Raw genomic sequence first — 21,331 nt, 5'->3', positions numbered from 1 at the left:
CTCTTCAAATTCAATAAACGCCCCCGGCGTTTATTAGATCATTTACGGTATCCCTGTATTGTTTTCCCGCGAGCTATTTTTAGTAGCAGTTCACGGCTGGTTCGGTATACAGACAAATGTATGGAAAGTTCAAAATACGACTGGACGCTTTCTGGCACAGCTACATCCCTCCAATTTTTTTTTCTTAAAATCCTTTTCCTAGTTCCGAAAGTTTCTAATTAATGAATTTTTCATAAGCGATGTTCAATGAAAATTATTTGACATCGGATTTCCATACAAACACTGTTATTTCAAGCCTGTTTGCCTACTCGTCAAAATAGCGAAGAAACGAAGAACGAACGAAGAAACTTCCCAGCTTCTCCTAATAAAAGCTTACCTGGTTTGACAGCAAGCCGGAATAACATACAAATGCAATTTTCAAAAGCGGCAAAGTAATATTTACCCCTGGGGCATGATAATTATTGGTTTGTTAATCGACTAATAAACTGTCCTGGATAGCAGGGAAAGGCTGCTTTAGAAGGCTTGTAGATTATACCTTATTTAAGACATACACATACAAGTAGATTGGGTTGTTATTATGTTTCTAGTTTTGGGGAGTGATAACGTTAAATAAGGTAATTTGGACGACGTAAAGAAATAATTCAAATGACGTTTCGAGTGCTAGCCCTTCCTCAGGGCAAATAATTGTGGAGAAGGGCTCGCGCTCTAAACCTCAGCTCTCATATCTCTTTACGGTGGCCTATTACCCACTCACTCGATCGAATCAAATATTTAAAACGAAAGCACTGTTTCGTAGTTTCGTAGGGTCATTTCAACTATTAAAGCATGACTCTTAAATAAAAGCTTGTTCTAGGAGTCTTCATTGCTCATTCACAAGAAAGGAGAATTAAACTAAAGCAGTTTTTATTCCGTTCGTTTTGCAATTGGTATGGTTCATCATGCCTTTTTTGGGTAATGATTAAAACTCAATTCTCCTCCCATATTTTTTATTGATATTCTCATCTAGCTGGAAATGTCGGCGTAACTGATGTACTGGCCGTGTTCGTACGCAGAAAAGACCATAACAGTTTACAGCGAAAAGTGTTCGAAGAAAGCGTCATTCCTCTAGTAGTAAATACTTTGTATTAGCATTTGCTGTTATTTTTGTAGAGTTTATAAAAATGTAATACCAACATCGCACCAACTAATTAAATCACTGTAGTAACTCATTCACACTAGAAATAAGGCTTTGTTGACCAAAAAGGTGCTGGTAATGTTAGCATAAAATGAAAGCTGCGACAGTTATGTTCAATGTACATGTGTTACACAGCAAAAAGTAGTTTCAAGAAAGCTTCATTCTTTTCTCAGTAACCATTAGCCCATACTTTGTTTCTGCATTGACTATTTTCGTAGAGTTGGAAAAATAGTGATACCAACAGCACACGAACAAATTAAGTCAGGGCTCTATTCGTCCCACACTAGAAATAATGCATTTATAACCAAAGAAGTTGCTCGTAATATTAGCACGGAATGAAATTTATGGCATTCATGTTGAATGTGTTATACTGAAAATGATAGCGAGTCCGGCTTCTTTCTAGAAAAGCTACAATTCGGGAGACTGGGCAACAGTTGTACCAACCGTTTAGTGCCCAGGATAAAATAATAAGGGAGAGCATGCGTGGATCCGACCTGGTCGGACGCACATTTTGAGGCGGAGCAAAAATCCTCCCTTCAAAACAACATCGCTGATATTATGAACTGTTTTTCGTCCTCTACTGGTATGTATCCGTAGTTTTCCAAGCTGATGACTAGAAACGGTCGCAAAAATAAACGTGGTGCTCGAGGATCACTCGAAGACGAAGGCGTCTTGAACGAGGCGAAGCGAGTCAACATGGCTGCAAACAATGAAACAAAAACACCAAACAACGCACCTCCTGAGCCTAGTCTGGCCGAGTTAAAGGACATATTGGCCGATATACAAGTTAAAGTAACTGGAATACAGTACGAGAACCTAAACCTGAAGGAAGAAATCGCCCAATTTAAGGCGGCTTTTCAATCGCAGAAACGGGATCTGGAGAAGATGAAATCTACACTTGAAGCTTCCATGAATGCAAATCTAGCGCTTAAAAAAGAACTTGATGCCACGAAGAAAAAGCTGAAAGATGAAATCGAAGAGTCGAAACGATTAAGCGAAGAACTGGATGACCTAGAACAATATACAAGAAAAAACTCGCTTGAAATTCATGGAGTTCCTGCGAACGCTTATAGCAGCACCGAAGAGGTGTTTTTAAAGCTAGGTGAAGCCTTACATGCGCCGATTAAAGCGGAGGACATCGAGATTTCGCACAAGCTAAAGGCTCGTAACTCTCCAATAATCGCTAAATTCGTCAGCCACAAGGTGAAATCTAATTTATACAAAGAGCGTGTTAAATTAAAGAATCTGAAAGTATCTGATCTCTTTCCAACAACGAGTTACGCCTCCTCAAATCGTCTTTTTCTAAATGAAAATCTTACAGCATATCGTCGAAGTATCGTGAAGAGAGCTAATGACATGAGAAAGGAGGGACTAGTACTTAGTGTGTGGACTATGGACGGAAAGGTATTTGTAAAAACGTCACCCTCAGGAGCACCGGTAAGAATTTACTGTGTAGAGGACTTGGATAATCTTTAAGTTTTATGGAGGGAAGATCTTGCTATAAGGACGCAGAGGGACACTCCTAATTAGAATTGAGTATCTTTTTTTTTTTTTTTTTTTTTCTATTTGTTTGTTTTCCTAAGGTCAGTGGTCGTAAATCGAAATTTTATTTATTTATTTATTTATTTATTTTATTCATTGCTGCAGCTTTGGTATTTATGAATCCGATTGAGCATGAAAAAATGCAAATGTTTGTCGCTCAATGTTCGTGGTCTTAGGGACCCAACAAAGAGAAGGAGCATATTCTCTTATTTAAAAGATCAGGGAGCCTCTTTCAATTTTTTACAAGAAACCTATTCAGAGGTTAACGATGAATCTGTTTGGAAAAATGAATGGGGAGGGCAAATTGTTTTTTCTCATGGGAGCCGTCATAGCAAAGGAGTGTGCATTTTGATTAACCCATCAGTGAATACAAAAATAGAGTTTTCTTTTTCTGACACCCATGGTAGAATAGCCTTAATTACAGTGAGCTTCACATGTTTTAGGCTGTCATTGTGTAACATTTATGCCCCAAACAATCCAAACGAGCAATTGCAATTTATACAAGAGCTTAATAATTGCTTGATCGACAAATCAGAACTTACAACGCTAATTATAGGGGGAGACTGGAACTGTACCTTGACAAAAAAAGACAAAAAAGGTGGATTGGCATGGAAAGCTACGAACTTTAGAAATGCAATTTTAATAACAATGGATATGTTTGATCTCATTGATATTCAAAGGGAACGATATCCCAACACAAACAAATTTTCTTATACATCAAAAGCTTTGAATGTAAAATCAAGGATTGGTTTCTTTTTAATATCGAAAGAGCTGAAAAAGTATGTTAAAACAGTAGATATCCAGGCTTCAATCGCTCCAGATCACAAAACAGTCTACTTGTCATAAGATCTGCCAAAAAACACCTCGAGGGGGCCGGGGTTTTGGAAATTTAATAACACACTGCTGGACGACAAGGAATATGTTGAAAACATACGGAAGATATACCCGAAGTTACGAGAGAAACTTAAAAACGTGGAAGACAAACGGTTATTCTGGGAACTGTTAAAAATGGAGATCAGATCGGTCACCATTGCGTTCACAAAAGGAAAGTGTAAATTAATAAATAAACGAGAATCTGAAGTAACGAAACTATTAGATGATTTAGACGTGAAAATTTGCCGAAGCAATGACCTACAAAACATAGATAGTGAATTAAAAATATATGAGGACTTAAAAAAGGAACTCCAAACGATATACGAAAACAAAGGTAAAGCGGCAATGTTTCGGTCCAAATGCCGGTGGTTAGAAAAAGGAGAACGTCCGACTTCTTATTTCTTCAATCTGGAGAAAACAAATTATAACAAGAAGACAATCTCCGAGCTTGAATTGGAAAACGGAGAATTTATATACAACGACAAAGAGATTTTGTCGGCAATAGAAGATTTCTACAGAGACCTTTACACATCAAAGATATCGGGAGCGCAGTCTGAGTTCGATCACTTCACTCAAAATTTAACGACACCCCAATTACTGAATGATGAACGAGATGAACTGGAAGGAATCCTAACATTTGAAGAATGTAAAGATACATTAAAGTCCTTTAGCAACGGAAAATCGCCTGGTGAAGATGGATTTACAGTCGAATTTTACAGATGCTTTTTTGATATCCTAGGAAACGATCTGGTGGATTCTTTGAACACTGCTCATGAGAAAGGTCAATTATCCATTTCCCAGCGTAGAGGTGTGATAATCTTAATTCCAAAAGAGGAGGAATCCTTGGCAAATCTTAAAAATTGGAGACCAATCACCCTCTTAAATGTGGATTATAAAGTAGCAGCAAAGGCTATAGCTAAGAGAATTGAACCTTTATTACCTAAGTTGATACACTCGGACCAAACAGGGTTTGTAAAAGGTCGATACATCGGAGAGAATATAAGACTTATTAGTGATTTAATGGAACAAACAAAAAGGGATCAAACTACAGGGATTCTCCTTTCATTAGACTTTCGCAAAGCCTTTGATACTTTAGAATGGTCACTGATACAACATGCTCTCAGGATTTATAACTTTGGGACAAACTTAAGGAGGTGGGTAGAGGTCTTCTACAAAGACATTGAAAGCGCAATCCTAAACAATGGTTTCGCTACTAACTGGATTAAACCCTCCGTGGGTGTGAGGCAAGGCTGCCCTTTATCTCCTTTTCTCTTTATTCTGACGGCAGAACTAATGCCCAACAAAATTAGGCAGTCTGACAATGTGAAAGGCATCAACCTCTGTAATCACGAAGTTAAATTGAGCCAGTTTGCAGACGACACTAATCTTTTCTGTGCAGACGTGGGTTCGGTTGAGGAGGCATTGATTATTTTAGGAGAATTTGGGAAAATATCTGGCTTACGTTTAAACATTGAAAAAACAAAGGCTATGTGGTTAGGTAAGTGGGCTAATAATCGTAATAAACCATTAAGTCTTAAGTGGGTTCATTGCCCGACCAGATTCCTTGGAATATATTTATCGTATGATTCTAAAGGTAATGATGAACTAAATTTTAAAATTAAAATCCAAAAACTCCAAACGAATCTTGATATTTGGAGATCCAGAGACTTATCACTGTTTGGAAGGGTTCTAATAATTAAAGCACTAGGGATTTACTCTATATCCAATATAGACGTTCCAAACGATGTCATAGATAATGTTAAAAGACGCCTTTTCTGGTTCTTATGGAAAAATAAGCGTGACAAAATTAGAAGAGCTGGACTTTACCAGGAATATGTCAAAGGTGGACTACGTATGGTTGATGTTGAGACAATGATAAAATCGTTACGTTTAGCTTGGATTCCTAGGCTTTTAAACTGTCAAAATCAGAATTGGAAGACGTTACCAGACTATTGTTTTAGAAAGAGAGGAGGTCTGAGATTCCTTCTTAACTGCAATTACAATGTCAAGTATTTACTCGATCTACCAAGGTTCTACAGAGAAATGCTCGAGTTTTTTAGGGAGCTAAGAACTCTTTATTCTACCAGGGACTTTCATGACACAATTTTGTTCAACAACAAGGATATCCTAATTGGTGGTGAACCCTTTTTTATTAAAGAGTGGTTCTTGAAAGGAGTACGAGAAATCAAAGACCTACTGAGAAGCGATGGTAGTTTCTTATCTTTCAATGACTTTCGAAGGAAATATGGCTTAACTAACACTAACTTTCTCCAATTCTATCAGGTCGTTAACGCTATACCAAAACACCTGGTCTCAAAATCAATATCAATGCAATATTCCGCCTTGGCTCATATCAACGATGTAACTTCTTTTCATCTTGGAAATGAGGTACGAATCAACCTTATGGAAGCGAAGGCGAAAGATTTCTATTGGCTCATTATTAATAAAATGTATAACGACAAGCATTCTGGTCCCCAACGTTGGGACACTACTCTCAATTTAGATGAAGAAAAATGGAGTGACATTTTTAGTTCCGTTCGGGATATCAGCAAGGAAAATAAAATCAAAGAATTTCACTTCAAGTTTATACACAGAATTATCGTTACGAAGAAAGAACTTCACAAATTCGGAATTAAAACAGATAATGAATGTATTTACTGTTTTTAATTGATTATTATAATAATCAATTAATTAATTAACAAATAAATTAAGTTAAATCATTGAACCCAGATATGTTTTTTTTAATTTTTTTGGCGTGTATCTTCTTCGATAAATTGTAACGAAAGGCCCCAATGCACCATGACTATCGTCATTCCTCCTTCAGTTTATTCCTGTCGGTTTTTATTTGGTCGCGCAACAAACTAAACGTGACTTAACATGAGCTACTCCACGATTATTCCAATTCGCTCAAATTGATGAATTTGAATCTGGTTTGGTGAAAACGGTGTTTACATTCACAAGAACAAATACAAAAATTCGCCGTGATGCGCTCTTGTTCTGCATAAATATTTTCATTTGTCGTTTCCGGCGCTGTTGCTTTGCAAAGGACCACAGGATTACTATCGCGCGGAGCCATTATTTTAGCTCGTTAAACCTATTGTTTTGTGATGTTTATTATTATCATTATTAATAAACGTCACGAACAATGGGTTTAACGTGCTAAAATAATGGCACTGCGCATTCCCTTTGCCTTCGCCGTCATAGCTTCTTAAACGTAATGTTATCAATTAAAGCAGGAGCATAAAAAGCTCTCCAGAAATAACCTTTTTTAAAAGAGAAATGGAAAAATAAAACGCTGATAAGTTAGAAATCAATTTAGTTAGAAATTATAAAAACTAAAATGGGGTCTTAGTTCTCAAATCCAAAACGTTTCTTACAGTCTGATGATATTAATAGAGCAGCTGTTTCAGTGTTTCATGAACAGACATACAAATAGGGTTCCCGGCAAACTCGATAACTAGACAACGTTCTCATGTGTTCCACTGCGAAAACTTTTCAGTAGGAAAGTCTTAATTCTAGATAGGGTTTATAGTCTATTTCGTTACTTTTTAAAGATAATTTGAATTTTGGTGATTGGAGAGATGTTTGTCAGACACTAACCGTCATCTATATGGACAGAGGTCTAAAAAATTTTAATAAAGATGTACACAGTAATAGCCCCTTTTTGAAACTAATTACAACCGTGCACGAATTGGTTTCTTATGCTAATTTTCGATTATGGGGCTGAGTTGGCTTTCGGTTGTGTGGTTTGTTCATTTTGGCTGGTATACATGAGGTATTTGTCTGATTATTCGGTTAGTCTTTCATTGACCTAAGTGGTTTCGGCCTTATGTTCACTCCTCTTTCCGTCTGTCTGTCCCTTCCCATATGTCCGAATGGTTCAGTTATCTTCACTAGTTCTACTAGTGACACGGTTTTCTACCAATAAATTAGCTTTCTACATGGGCTTTATCTAAAAAAAATTTTAAAAGCTTTATTAAAACATTTGAAGGTTTCCCTTCGTGTTTTAATATTAAAGCTGCAATGCTATGGAGAGAGACTTCATCTTTCTCCACCGATCTGACACAAAGAATTTTTTTTGTTGGCTGAACTCCTTCTTGGCCGTGCTGAAGAGCCCTTGCCATTTACGTCTTACTTCGTAGATGGTTGTGTTGGCTACACCAACGGCATTAACCTTCTCTGTAATGACTTTCCATGTTTCAGTTTTGGTTTTGTTATTAACATTGTCGGTAAACTTGCTTTGCAAGATGCCTTTATTTGCCTCCACGTTTTCTGTAATTATTGTCAACTGTCTGGTAGTAAAATTTGGTTTCCTTTTTCTTTTTTTGGCACTGTTTCCGGTTTCCTCTTCCGGATCCATGTTTACACAGATACAGAAAAATTTCGTCCTTCACTCCTTTCACAGTGCTTTATCCACAGGCAGCCCGCGCGCGTTGCACTCAATTTCCCGCCAAACCTGTTGGTCATGTGGGAATCACCTTTGCTGGACGATTTACTCCTAGAATAGCAAACTTATCCCTGGAATAGCTATTTCAAGAATAAATAGTGCTACCGGGAACCAATTTTTATTCCTGGTATAATTATTCCTAGAATAGCAGATTTATCCCTGGAATAACTGTTATACGTGGTATAATTTATTCCTCCTTCCAGGAACTGGTCCCTGGTTAGGAATTATGACGCTACGGTCGAAAAGTTAAATTATTATGGTTTTATTAGTTGTTGGTCATGCAGTGGAAAGCTGTATCAAAATAACCACAAAAAATATTAGAGGATGAATCAGTTCTAAAAAAACTATTTATTTAAAAAAAAAGGAAATTGACTATTGACCACTAGCTCTTCGTTTTGTTTTATTAGCCTTCTTTCTTTATTCCTTTTTTTTGTCGTTTGGTTTCCATAACAAACAGCAATCAAGTAATTGATAACGAAATTTGCATCTCTAGTCATCAAACATTTATTGTCACCTGTTTAGTTTTTCTGTTGTTTTAAACGCATCGAGGAAGATCTTTCTCTCAGAACGCTTCTGGTAAACAACCTCCAAAGAATAAACATGCGTCTTACGGTAACAGCCCTTTTGGTCGCTCTTGGGTTGGCCACGTTTGCTCAACAGTACGCACAGGTCAGTCCTTTTCGCCAGACTTATTTTAAAAATAAGTTTCAAACGCTGTCAGATCACATATGACCATGCTACATACTAGACACATACCGTCGTGCGATTCTTTTTTCAGACCGCGTTCATGATGACGAGAAATGGAAAAAGCTAAAATATTTAGAGTCATCACCCTAAAGTTGTACGTGTGATATTCGCGATTTTTAAAAATGATCTTTGAGTGTTCATCATTTAAATTCATTTACCTGTACATTTAAAGAAATGGAGGATCGAGTTAATGGCAACTGGTTTAAACTATTCAATTGGAAACTCTGGTTAGTGTACATACTTATTTCAGCTATTAATTGTACCTAAATTCACCAGATCTTGACTCGTACCTTCTCTCAATCGACTTCATGGCCAATGGGAGACTAACGGCTATTTTTGCTCATGATGTCTGAAGAACGATTGTTCGCTGAGGACTACAATAATATCTACAATTTTTTCTTCTCATTTTTCTTCGGCAGATCCAAAGGGGTGAATATCAACATCTTCATTACGGAAACTTCAAGGCAGTCTTAAACCACAAGTTAAACGTTTCCCATGTCTTGGACACTACCAATGCAGAAGACTACAACGAGTGTGCCTTTGATTGTATCAGCAACATAGCATGTTTCTCCTTCAACATTGCCATTCTACCTAACATCAACACGAACCGCCATGTTTGTCATCTCCTTGCAACAGACAAGTACAATCATTCCCAAAGTTTTGTGTCAAGCCACAATTTTCATCACTACACCGTGACGGTAGGTGGATTAGATCGTAAACTTTCTTAAGAATATCCTCTAATTAGTCAAAAGTTTTACCCTTAGTTTAAAAATAATTAAGTCGCCCTTTGGGATGTTGGCCATACTAAAATTTGTTTCCGCTAATCTTCTTTTAAAATGTTCACAGAACCGGGCATTTTTTTATGTATTCTGTGGCGTGGAACCTCCCCACACACACACCCCTTCACAACTTCGCAAATATACAAGCTTTGGCAATAAGAATTGGAGGGTAGATAGTGGGTCCAAAGATGTTTCATTTGAGGTCCGCAACTGGAAGTAATACTAGACGTCTCATAGCACGGGAATTAATTACACCATCCTGGGTCCGCAATCTTGGAAATTTACCCCAAACCTCAGAAAACCACCAACATTGATCCAAAAAGGGGTCAAAATAAGACGAAAAGCAACAAATTATATAAAAAGATTAAATTTATCGCAACAACATTACATTTTGTAATTAAAAATGCAGATCTTCTAAAATCTGAAAACCTGCTGTTTTTAATTAATTTTCATGCATGAAAACATTATTATTGATGAACCCTTAATAAGAGCCAATGTCGGAAAATATCGAGGATCTCAAATTAGTTCTAAATACTAAAAGTTTTGCCGATACCACCCAAACATCCCTGTGGGTGAACTATTTCAAGGAATGATATTAAGAAATCGCCAAGCGCTTTATATTTTGAGAATTTTCACTAAAACTACATTTTTTTCCGGAAATGGGTGCAAATTTCAACAATTTTCATCCAAACAGTACAAGCGCGCAAAAGTTTATATTGACTTAATATTAATCATGTATTTAGCAAACATCCAAAGCTTTAAGACAGCATAAAAAGGTTTTGCAAATTAAAAAAACTACTGTAATAATATAGTTTCTGGCTTTTATTGTGTGCACCCTGATTGTGTGTTGTTTTGGCAGTCAAAATAGCGCCCAACTTCAACCGCAAAAGTCGATCCTGGTGTGTCACAAATTGAAGAGAATACTACACTAAACAAAGGAACTGTTATTTTATTAATTACACCTGACGTTTCAGCTCTGAAAATTAAAATGATTACGAGTAATAAAATTTTAACTTGAGCCCCCCAAGCCGCCGTGCGCGACAAGAACTAGTGTCTGTCGGATTATGCCAGCATAATTTTGAGCATAATACTATATCTGGAGCATCAGGCATAATGTTGCTATAATACTAATGTATTTTGCAGCATAATGCTGTTGTTTCGGAAAACTGTGAAAAATGTTTGCAAGTTTTGTCGGCAACTCCAGCTAGAATGTAAAAAGTTTATAAGAGCGGGAATATTTTAGGAACTGGATACCTTAGACTCGTACCCAGTGTATTTTGGTATAATCGAAGGACTGGCTACCTCTTTATGCCAGGCTTCCAGGCTTGTACATGTACATCATGGCGGAATCAGATAATTTAGAAAGACTAGGAATGTTTAATAATAGGTACGGTCCTATGGGGGGTTGGGTGGAAGTGTCATTTTAGTCTAGCATAATTTGGGCATTATACCTCCGGCCGAGCATAATTTTGAGCGTAATACCCTGCTTTCACGGGTGACGCCCGAAAGCATAATACTCTATTTTATGAGCATAATCCGACAGACCCTAACAAGAACGTGGAATGCAATTAACAAGGGACAACATAATTATGCAAATCGAGGAGAAAATCTGAACCTTTAAGCTTGTAAATTTTCTGCCACGTACTGCGCAATTTTTATTAGCTTCAGGGACAGTCGATTAGAAAGGTTCTGGGGTGGGAGAGAAGTACAAAACATATACATATATTTTATTTGTAGAGGTAATCACATGATTCCGAGTGCAATTTGAAATAAATTGCACAAGCCCGCGGGGCGAATGCAATTTTTGGTCTTTTAAAATTTTACAAGTGCTTATTTATTCCAAATTGCACGAGAAAAATCATTTGATTGCTTGTTAATAATATACATACAAAAATTTCAAATGAGCTTTTGTTTATTTCTTGTCCGTTAGCTAATGCTCCGCCTACATGTCTTTGATTGGTTTCAAAATTGACAAGTTTGATTGACATACATGTTCATGCGTAAGGAAAACATGCTAAAAATACCATCTCTCTAAAAAGAGCAAGCTTTCAAATCACAAAGCAAAATTTTAAGCCAATGTTAAAAGAAGTCTGAAGTCAATCATCGTCCACGGCATGTTTTCGAACTGACTGGATTTCAGGAGCCGGGGCTTTGCAAACAGTCCAGAGTGGCGTGTTTTAGTCTGGTTCTCAGTGAATCAACGTTTGTTTTCGTCCAAGCCGAACATGATGCCTTAGGCCAAAATATTGAGTCAGGAGCCACCAAACCGTTTGTACCACGACTTGTGCTTCAAAGCCTTTTGCTTTTCCACAGCTCATTTAATTAGGTGTTTGTCAGACTTCGGCTGCTTGACTTTAAGCTTACCTTGTTGTCGCAGTGGCCGAGCTTTATCTTCAAGAACTTGCTTTGAACTTTTTTACTCTCGGTTTCTAATTGTGGAGTATTCGTAACCTTGCCTTCTTAGGTAACGTTCAATTGAGTACAGTGCGAAGACTGCCATGCTCGTATAGTCTTTCCCGTCTTTTTTGCGTACGGAAATACTCAATAATTTTGTTGAGTGCCTCCGGTTTATAGTTTTCAATATTTTGGTCAGTCGTAACCGTTTGTGCTGTCCAAGACCTCCAAACTTTTAGCCTGTTGTTTCTGCTTTGTTAAGTTTCCTTGCATTTTCCTTTAAACTTCGAATTAAAATGCTGTTACTCTCTTCGAACCTGTTCGCCATTTTGTTTCGATACAGGCGATTTGCAAATTTGCGTACCTGTCAATCATTTTAATTTCACCTTTGTGGAACTAATTTCAACTTTCTGCACTCAATTTCACATTTCTGTACTGCATTTAGGATAAATTAAGACGCTCTCCGCCAATTAGATTGCAGAAATTTTTGTATGTATGTTAATATCTTATGAAAAAAATTCCCGCACGCCGATTAGCCTTAAAAGTACTCCCGCATTGGCCTAAAAGAGCTCATGCAAGGAAAATGTTGAGGAAAAAATTCATGCTGCTCTAAAATTCTCCACCCCCCATAACTTTTGCAATGGTCCGTCCCTTACAACTGAAGTATTTGAGATTTTTGTAGGCTCAATTACCAGCAGCCGTTTTGGAAGTGAGCCCGCGCTCTGGCCCTCGAAAGTCTCTTCACGGGGAAGGACAAGATCGAAGCCGAGTGAGCGGCGAAAACCGAGGCTAAGATGTCCACTTGTTTTTCTTTACTGACATAAAATGTTATTTACAGAAATGACCGACAGATTGGTAGAAGTGGAAAGGGGGGTTTCCTTCTCTATTTTAAGGGAAAGCACTTTCTAGAGTCACATTTTCAGTAGTCAATTTCTTGGCTTTGGCAACTGCAAGCATTGAGGGCTTCTTTAAGCAACTTCAGGTATTGAGCTTTACGGCGATCTGATAAATTGGGGATGTCGATATTGAGGACTTGGCAAATCACCTGCGCGAACGAAACCCTCTAGCTCTTCATTGTGTATTCTTCTCCATGGCACAGATGTTGTATTGCCAATTGGTCAAAAATTATTGGATGCTGTAGGGTGAGAGTAGCCATCACTTCGTCTCTGGCCGCAGAAAAGTTTATTTTTTCTTCAATAGCTGCAAGGTCGACTTCATGGGTCTGTTGGCGAGTTGTCGCTTAAGGCGGGAGAAATATGAGTCGACTTTCCGCCCAGTAGACTGACCAATGATGAATTTAGCAGTGAGGTAGGCCTTCCGTTTTTCACTAAAACGATACACCTTCTTAGCTGGTCGCAACGCCCATCCCTCTGCTAAACGTTCTCTGGACTGTTTACTTACAACACTGCTGGTTCTTGGGGTTGGCACAACGCCAACGCCCTCTTCTAAAACCTGCTGAAAGCCAAGCTTGCCAAGATTCATGAGTGTGTTTTTCCAGGGACCGTATGCATTTCTCAGAGGATAAATGTTTCGTCAATGCCGAATGTCTCCAGAAAACCCTTTTAATGATCCACTCTTTGGGCAAGTGTGTACACCATGGTTAGTCTGACTCTTCTGAATGTCACTGGAACTCTCTTTTGTTTTGGGAGACTCGTCGTCGCCAACATGCTTTTTGTCTTTATGGCCGAGAGACTTGAATTTCCCCGGAAAAAATGTAGATTCTAACCACCTGTTTTCGGATTCTGTAAGTAGGGAAATTTATAAGTGTCAAAACGATGGGTAAACGAATAAATTCAGTGCATTGTGTTTTAGCTTCAAAGGAACTTTGTGTAGTGCTATATTTTCCGTTGCTCTCGTTAGTTTTGAGTTGATTTTTCCGATTACTTAGGGGTTTTCTTAGAATTTTAAAATAGTCGAGGGTCTCAAATGCAAGCAATAACAACAACAACAAAAACTTCAAGACTGAACGTTACCTGCTATCAAGGAATCGGCCTTGATTTCTTTTCCTCTGCCAATGTCATATGCCTTCCATGCCTTTGATACCACCTTCTGTAAACTCAAAGTTGTTGAGTTTACTGGCATTTTGGATCTTCGCTGTTTCGCTGACTGGTGATGTCGTTGTAATTACATCCAGACACGCTACGCGGACGCCATCAATTCCTCCATGCGAGACAACAGCGTCTTTTAATTGAGTGACATTCGTGACATCATGGCCTTCATTGATGAAACTGTGCACGTGAGTCTTACATGGGCCCGCAAGCGATCTCCAGCCCCCTTGCCGCCCTGTGGATCACTGAAATCAATGCGTCTGATTTGGACTCCTGTAAAATTCGAACTTACAGGGCACGAAACTGGCAAGGATCATTACGGACGAATGATAGCATCCAGCGTTGTACTGCCGAAAATAGGCCTTCGTAACGTTTGGATAATCGGCTTTGACAGAGCGAAGCACATCCTGTATAATTGATATCACAGAGATACTGCCCTAACTGCACGACTGGAGAACGTGAATATATCCTTGCCACTGTAACTGACTGTCAGATCTTCTATAGACCACGGAAATGTGCCAGGATATGCCACGCTTTCCGAACCAGTCAGAGTGGTAGGTAAAGGATGTAGTGATCTTCATCAGTAGGTATTGACATTGTTTCGCAAATGGTGAAAATTAATTTTATTCACGAAGTACTTTTACTGCAGTGAATTGTATGTATGCCTTCGAAATTAAATTATTTCGTATACAAAGGGCAACGCAATATCGCCCAAAATCATTCCAACAGATATTTAGAGATTGGAATTTTCAAAGGCGGTAGAATGATTTGTCTTGGCATGCGAGGCTCTCAAACCCGTGTAATGATTTAGCGCCTCAAATGACGATTTTAACGGATTTTTGTTAATTGCTTTTTGCTTTGAAATGAAAGGATATTTTACCGAAAAAATTATACAGTGATTTCAGTTATATCCTAGCCTATCTAACTTTAAAATATGAAAGAAATCGAATGTTCCACCCTTGCCGCGAAATGTTTGATTTTTACGGACAGCCGCTGTTAAAGCTTTAGATGTCTGGTTAATACATGCGTAATATCAAGTCAATAGGAACTTTTGCGCCCTCGTACTGTTTCGTTGTTAACTGTTGAAATTTGCACCCATTTCCATCTTGGCTCTGAATGCTTACTTCCTTAGTTTTTAAAGGGGCATTCCTTTTTGAACTCAAATTGATATTTTTAGGGGAAAAAAATCAATACTTCAGCAATTACTCCCAGTTAAAAAAAGGTGTGGTAAAGATAAATTATGAACTGGTTGACAAGAACAAGTTTTCCTTCAAATATTTAATGCTTTTCCGCATACTTGTTTCAAATAATAAAAACATTATTAAATTTTATCTAGCCACATTCATAGCTTTGGAGAATAAAAACACACACACACACACAAGAACAACAACAACAACAACAACAGCAACAACATAAATATTAAACATTAAAGTAATTTGTGCAAAATTGCATGTAAGCTAAAAGTAAGACTTCCTACAGCGATACCAAAAAGTTTGTTAATCGGTGATTTCAAGACCCATGGGCCGCTTTCAAATACCATGCTAGTCAGATACACAACTCGCTGCACAAAATGTGAGGAAACAACTTGTCTGTTGATATGAACACTCTGATGGCAAGGGAAGGAAGAACGCTTTTCACAAAGAATCTCAACTATAAACCTAGTCGAATCCACCCTAACACCTCATTGGTTAGACTTTACGCAATCTTGGTATAGTTAAATTTACTTTGTAATTAATTAAAGGCCTTTGCGTTAGCTAACTCACAAACAGAATAAGAGTAGAGTCTGTCCACTCATTTTATGCCCAGATTTCTTCAATAAAGCTTCTGGTGATACTACCGAAAGCTTTATGGAAAGAATCTGAGCAATCAGAAACCAACGCAAATTTAATTAGCGTTAAAATAAGCAAAATTTTACGCGGCATATAAGGTGAAACTCGATATGTTAAACTCATCCGATTACTGACGTACTTTCCCTTTATTTTTTTAAAGCAATCATACCATTACAGAACACTGGAAAATCTGGACCATTTACAGACTTGATGAAATGTTTGTTAATGTAGAATTTACAGACTTTTTACAAGAATTAAATTCTGCCTACTTTTATTTATCGAATGCAAAATGTTTGTAAAATCTTTTTGGCAGACATTTCATACAGTTTTCTCAATGTCCTCTTTCTAGAATATCCATGAAATGTCTGTAAAATTCAACTGAAGTAAAAATGGGAAATTTACAGACTTAATGAAATCTGCGAAGAATGCTTGTAAATCTTACTTTTACAATGATTTTCTTTAACGTCTAAAATGTCTATAAAAAGTAGCACTGGCATTTCAATTCAAATTCTCTGTAAACTGGCGCATAAAATCTCTGTAAATTGTCATAAGCAGGGCATTATGAAATCTCTGTAAATTGTCATAAGCAGGGCATTATAAAATCTCTGTAAATTGTCATAAGCAGGGCATTATAAAATCTCTGTAAATTGTCATAAGCAGGGCATTATAAAATCTCTGTAAATTGTCGTGTCATTTACGAAATCATTTGTTGTCCGCCAACTTTGTCGATCAGCTCGCTGTACACCCGGGTCTCATAGGCACTGCTCGTTGACCTGCCCATTGTCGGTCATCGGTATCAATTCAATATAGCGGACATGGACAGGGCTCAGAGAAACTTGTTGTCTATTTCAATGGCAGGTGAGTAAATCCTCCAGGAGTAACCATTGGTTAGGAAGTGTCGACAAGAAATCGTTGCAATAACAATTTTGTGTTAACTTCGAGACAAAAAATAACTTAAGAGTGCCTGACTGTAACTTTCGAGAACCGCTGGCCAAGCTTGAAAAATCGAAACTCCTGATAATTTGCCTGAAGTTTCCTTTTGGGGAACTATCTTCGAAAATATTATTTGAATGTTCTGGATATTTATAGTTTTCGAGAATTTTGGAGAAAACGAAATTACGGGTTTTGCCTCATTAATTATGCAAAAATCTTACTCAAAATTAGCCAAGTTTAATACGCTTGTGTTGAGACAGTACGCAACGCTACAAAACGAGGTCGGTTTTGAATAAGCGCATAACTCACCTACTTTCTATCAATAGGACCTATGTAAACTTTTGTAGAACTTGGGAGGGTTTATGGCCTTTTGAAAAATTGACATTTTGAGGACTTCGCGATGAGGTGAAAATTGAATAAGATTGATGGTTTAAAATGCATCTTGGTATGTCAGGTATCGACTCGAGAGGAACATTGTGATAAAGTTTGGGTCTCCGTCTTTGATAATATGAAATAAAAAATCTGGGCAATCAATGCACGCGCTGACGAAAACCAAAGTTAGCGAGGCTTCGTTAACAAATTTGCATAATTCGCAACTGTTGAGAAAAAGTTGTTGTGGCGACTCGGTGAAAGCATTGACCCAGGCTATCTTCAAATGGTCATTTTTTCTCATATTGCATTTGTCTGTTTCGCTTTCTTGTTTAACAACGTGACAGAAAAGGTCTGGACAAAAAAAAAGGCACGCCACCGGGAAAGAAAATATTCGCCAAATTCTGGTGGGAAATTTGCATAATGCAAATCTCCCAATAAATCTTTCTGCAAAGGAATCTGATTGGGAAGGTTTCGTGAAGAGACCCGTAACACTCCATATAAGAGGAGTTAAAACAACGTTTTATAATCCGATTTCAACAAATAATTGTCGAAATTGGGAAATTTGCATAATGCAAATCTCCCAATAAATCTTTCTGCAAAGAAATCTGATTGGGAAAGTTTCGTGAAGAGACTATTTGACCGAAACACTCCATATCAAAGGAGTCAAAACAACCTTTAATTATCCTATTTCAACAAATAATTGTCGAATCTTTACCTTTAAAAATTAATAGTGCCAAACTGATACTCGCTATTGCGTTACCTGCGTCACGTCAATACCTGTCGACATATTATTGATGACATAATGCCCAGAAACCAACTTGTGCTGCGAAATTGCCATTTACAACAACTAGAATAAAGACCTTTATTTGCTGGCAAATAAGCGGTTTTGATAAAAATAAAACGTTCACAGGACACTGGAACCACGTTTAAAAAATACACCCTTGTCAAATGAGGTATGAAAGTTAGACATAGAGTCGGTCAAAGCGAACATTTTTAATTAAATCAAGTTTGTTTAGTGGAGCGCTTTTCAAATAGCCAGTCCAACCTTTTTCAGTGGCTTCTAAATAATGATCACTCAGAAGCGGGTCAGTTAAAAAAAAACTCTCCTTTCGTGTTGTTTGATACTGTACCTTCACAAGCGACTGAAAAACAATGTCAGCCGGCACGCCATACTTTAACCTAATTACTGGTATGAAATATCACACATGCACGAATACACGCTTCAAAATCTGTGTGTCAATTTCCGTTTAACAAAACAAAAAAAAAAAAGAAAAAAAAGTTTATACCAACAGTCTGCATTGGCTGTAGGGCATGCATTTATCTTTGTTGAATGTCAACAAGAGAAACACGGGTATCTCAGTGACACTGTGGACACGCACTGCCTACCTTGTCATGTCTCGATGAGTGTTACACAATGGCGTAAATTATAAGGATTTGTTTTGGAATTTACGAACGTGTTTTGGAGTCGAAAAGTAAAGGGCATGAATTGAACAAAAATGGCTTACCTTTTCCCCTTGATATGTTGCCAGTGTTTGTGTGCCATATTTTGCCCATTTCAGTACGATTCCAGTGGGTTTTAGGTTCGCTGAAAATTTTCCTTTCTCTATACGGTATCCTACTATATATATCTATACCCCCAAAATCTTGGTCACTTCGGTATCAAAAGTATTTTTAGAAAAAAAATTGCAACGTTAACAACGCAGTCAGTATAAAACGTGAGTCGCAGACGAAGAACTGTGGACCACGGACTGGGTATAAAAGAGGTAGTACAAAACGGTATAGGAGGACTATGGACTACGGACTACGGACTGCGGACTGACTGCATGCCCTACAGTCCACATTGGCTGTATGGCATGTATTTACCTTTGTCGAATGTCAACAACAAAAACACGGGTATCTTAGTGACACTGTATACACGCAACGTCTACTGCATGCATGTACGACATCTACATGATTGTGCACATGGGCTCATAGTTTGATCACGATCAATGATCATCAAACATCCTTTTGCGCATTTAATCTGCACTGCAAGAGCAAGTTTTCAGCAAATCGAGCCCTGAGATGAATGCTAAAAATCGAAAATGCCGGGCTCTCTTCAGCGCGTATTAAAAATTCAGCTGTTTCGCTGAGATAAAGCAAGATTTTATGTTTGGACTGTCGATCCTCACTATTTTATTCCCAGTCCATTTTTTGTTTCTCAAAAACAATAATAAAGGGACAAAAACAACTACCGAAACTTAATTTTATACATCTTAAACTTATTGAAAATGGATACAAGAAAGATATGATTTTCAGACTTCCAGTTCTCCTTTAAGCCTAGTGCGTAGTACGTAGTCCTCCTATTATACACTTACCTTAGTACCTCTTTTATACGCAGTCCGTGGTCCGTAGTCCTTTGTCCGCTCATTTTATCGTATTCTGGCCGCGTTGATAACGTGCGCAAGTCTTCGAAAGTAAATTACAGGGGACTGAAGTCACCAAGATTTTGGGGATAGATATATTTATAGCAGGATATAGAGCGAGGAAAATGTCCAGCAAACCTTTAAAAATCCACTGGAATCGTACTGAAATGGCCAAAATATGGCACACAAACACTGGCAAGAGATCGAGAGACGAGGTAAGCCATTTTTGTTCAATTTATTCCCTTTATTTTCGACTCCAAAACACGTTCGCAAATTCCCATACAAACTCTCATAATTTACGCCATTGCGCAACACTCATCGTGACACTCAAATTACAACGTGACAATAAAAAGGTCAAACGAATTTCTTTTGAACGCTCACAGAGCTTCGGCTACCTGTGATGTACGCAGTAGACATTGCGTGTATGCAGTGTCATTAAGATACCCGTGTTTCTCTTGTTGGCATTCGACAAAGATAAATGCATGCCCTACAGCCAATGTGGACTGTAGGTATAAACTGAGTTATTTTTTTTGTTAAACGGAAATTGGCACACAGGTTTTGAAGCGTGTATCTGTGCATGTGTGTTTGCGGGCATCTTTTAAGACATATCGACAGCTCTTGACGTGACGCAGGTAACACAATAGCGAGTATCAGTTTGGCACCATTAATTTTTAAAGGTAAAGATTCGACAATTATTTGTTGAAATAGGATAATTAAAGGTTGTTTTGACTCCTTTGATATGGAGTGTTTCGGTCAAATAGTCTCTTCACAAAACTTCCCCAATCAGATTTCTTTGCAGAAAGATTTATTTGGAGATTTGCATTATGCAAATTTCCCACCAGAATTTGGCGAATGTCTTCTTTCCCGATGGCGTGCATTTTTTTGTCCAGACCTTTTCTACCACGTTATTAAACAAGAAAGCGAAACAGGCAAATGCAATATGAGAAAAAATGACCATTTGAAGATAGCCTGGGTCAATGTTTTCACCGAGTCGCCACAACAACTTTTTCTCAACAGCGGCGAATTATGCAAATGTGTTAACGAAGCCTCACTAACTTTGGTTTTCGTCAGCGCGTGCATTGATTGCCCAGATTTTTTATTTCATATTATCAAAGACGAAGACCCAAACTTTATGACAATGTTCCTCTCGAGTCGATACCTGACATACCAAGATGCATTTTAAACCATCAATCTTATTCAATTTTCACCTCATCGCGAAGTCCTCAAAATGTCAATTTTTCAAAGAGCCATAAACCCTCCAAAGTTCTACAAAAAATTACATAGGTCCCATTGATAGAAAGTAGGGGAGTTATGCTCTTATTCAAAACCGATCTCGTTTTGTAACGTTGCGTACTATTTCAACACAAGCGTATTAAACTTGGCTAATTTTGAGTAAGATTTTTGCATAATTAATGAGGCAAAACCCGTAATTTCCTTTTCTCCAAAATTCTCGAAAACTATAATTTTCCAGAACATTCAAATAATATTTTCGAAGATAGTTCCCCAAAAGTAAACTTCAGGCAAATTATCAGGAGTTTCGATTTTTCAAGCTTGGCCAGCGATTCTCGAAAGTTACAGTCAGGCACTCTTAAGTATTAAACAGCTGGTAACAGCAGGAACACATCTAATGACAGTGTGATCGTCACATCGCTACTTACTTATATCTTGATTAAGCCGACGCGAGTCGAGGCAAACAGTTGGGCAGGTTTTAGGAGAATAACAACTGTCAGTATCATAACTGAACCGTGTTAGTTCTGGTATAGATCTAAACGAAGGCTATAAACTGACTTG

At 37.8% G+C, this 21,331-nt stretch overlaps 2 protein-coding genes across 2 annotated transcripts in view; both read left to right on the top strand.

Moving 5' to 3' along the window:
* Positions 1-1,870: 1,870 nt before the first annotated feature.
* Positions 1,871-3,206, top strand: LOC146469412 (uncharacterized). Its single transcript, XM_085123288.1, has 2 exons — positions 1,871-2,764; positions 2,822-3,206. The coding sequence occupies exon 1, from the start codon at positions 1,871-1,873 to the stop codon at positions 2,648-2,650; it is 780 nt and encodes a 259-aa protein (XP_084979414.1). The 3' UTR covers positions 2,651-2,764; positions 2,822-3,206.
* Positions 3,207-8,627: 5,421 nt separating this feature from the next.
* The window catches only part of LOC146469410 (uncharacterized), a 38,208-nt gene continuing 25,504 nt past the window's right edge, over positions 8,628-21,331 (top strand). The window contains exons 1-2 of the mRNA XM_085123287.1: positions 8,628-8,705; positions 9,203-9,481. Of these exons, the coding sequence (XP_084979413.1) occupies positions 8,637-8,705; positions 9,203-9,481 (348 nt within the window). The 5' untranslated portion in view covers positions 8,628-8,636. The remainder of the gene's footprint in view (positions 8,706-9,202; positions 9,482-21,331) is intronic.

This window comes from Pavona decussata, unplaced genomic scaffold, assembly GCF_977016875.1.
Source record: "Pavona decussata unplaced genomic scaffold, jaPavDecu1.1 SCAFFOLD_124, whole genome shotgun sequence".
Classification (NCBI taxonomy): domain Eukaryota; kingdom Metazoa; phylum Cnidaria; class Anthozoa; order Scleractinia; family Agariciidae; genus Pavona; species Pavona decussata.
Note: the sequence above shows the minus strand (reverse complement) of the source record. Positions and strands in the feature narration are given on the sequence as shown.

Bases quoted from the DNA above. Each gene is read 5' to 3' on its own strand.
- LOC146469412 (XM_085123288.1), top strand. From the start codon at position 1,871: ATGGCTGCAAACAATGAAACAAAAACACCAAACAACGCACCTCCTGAG.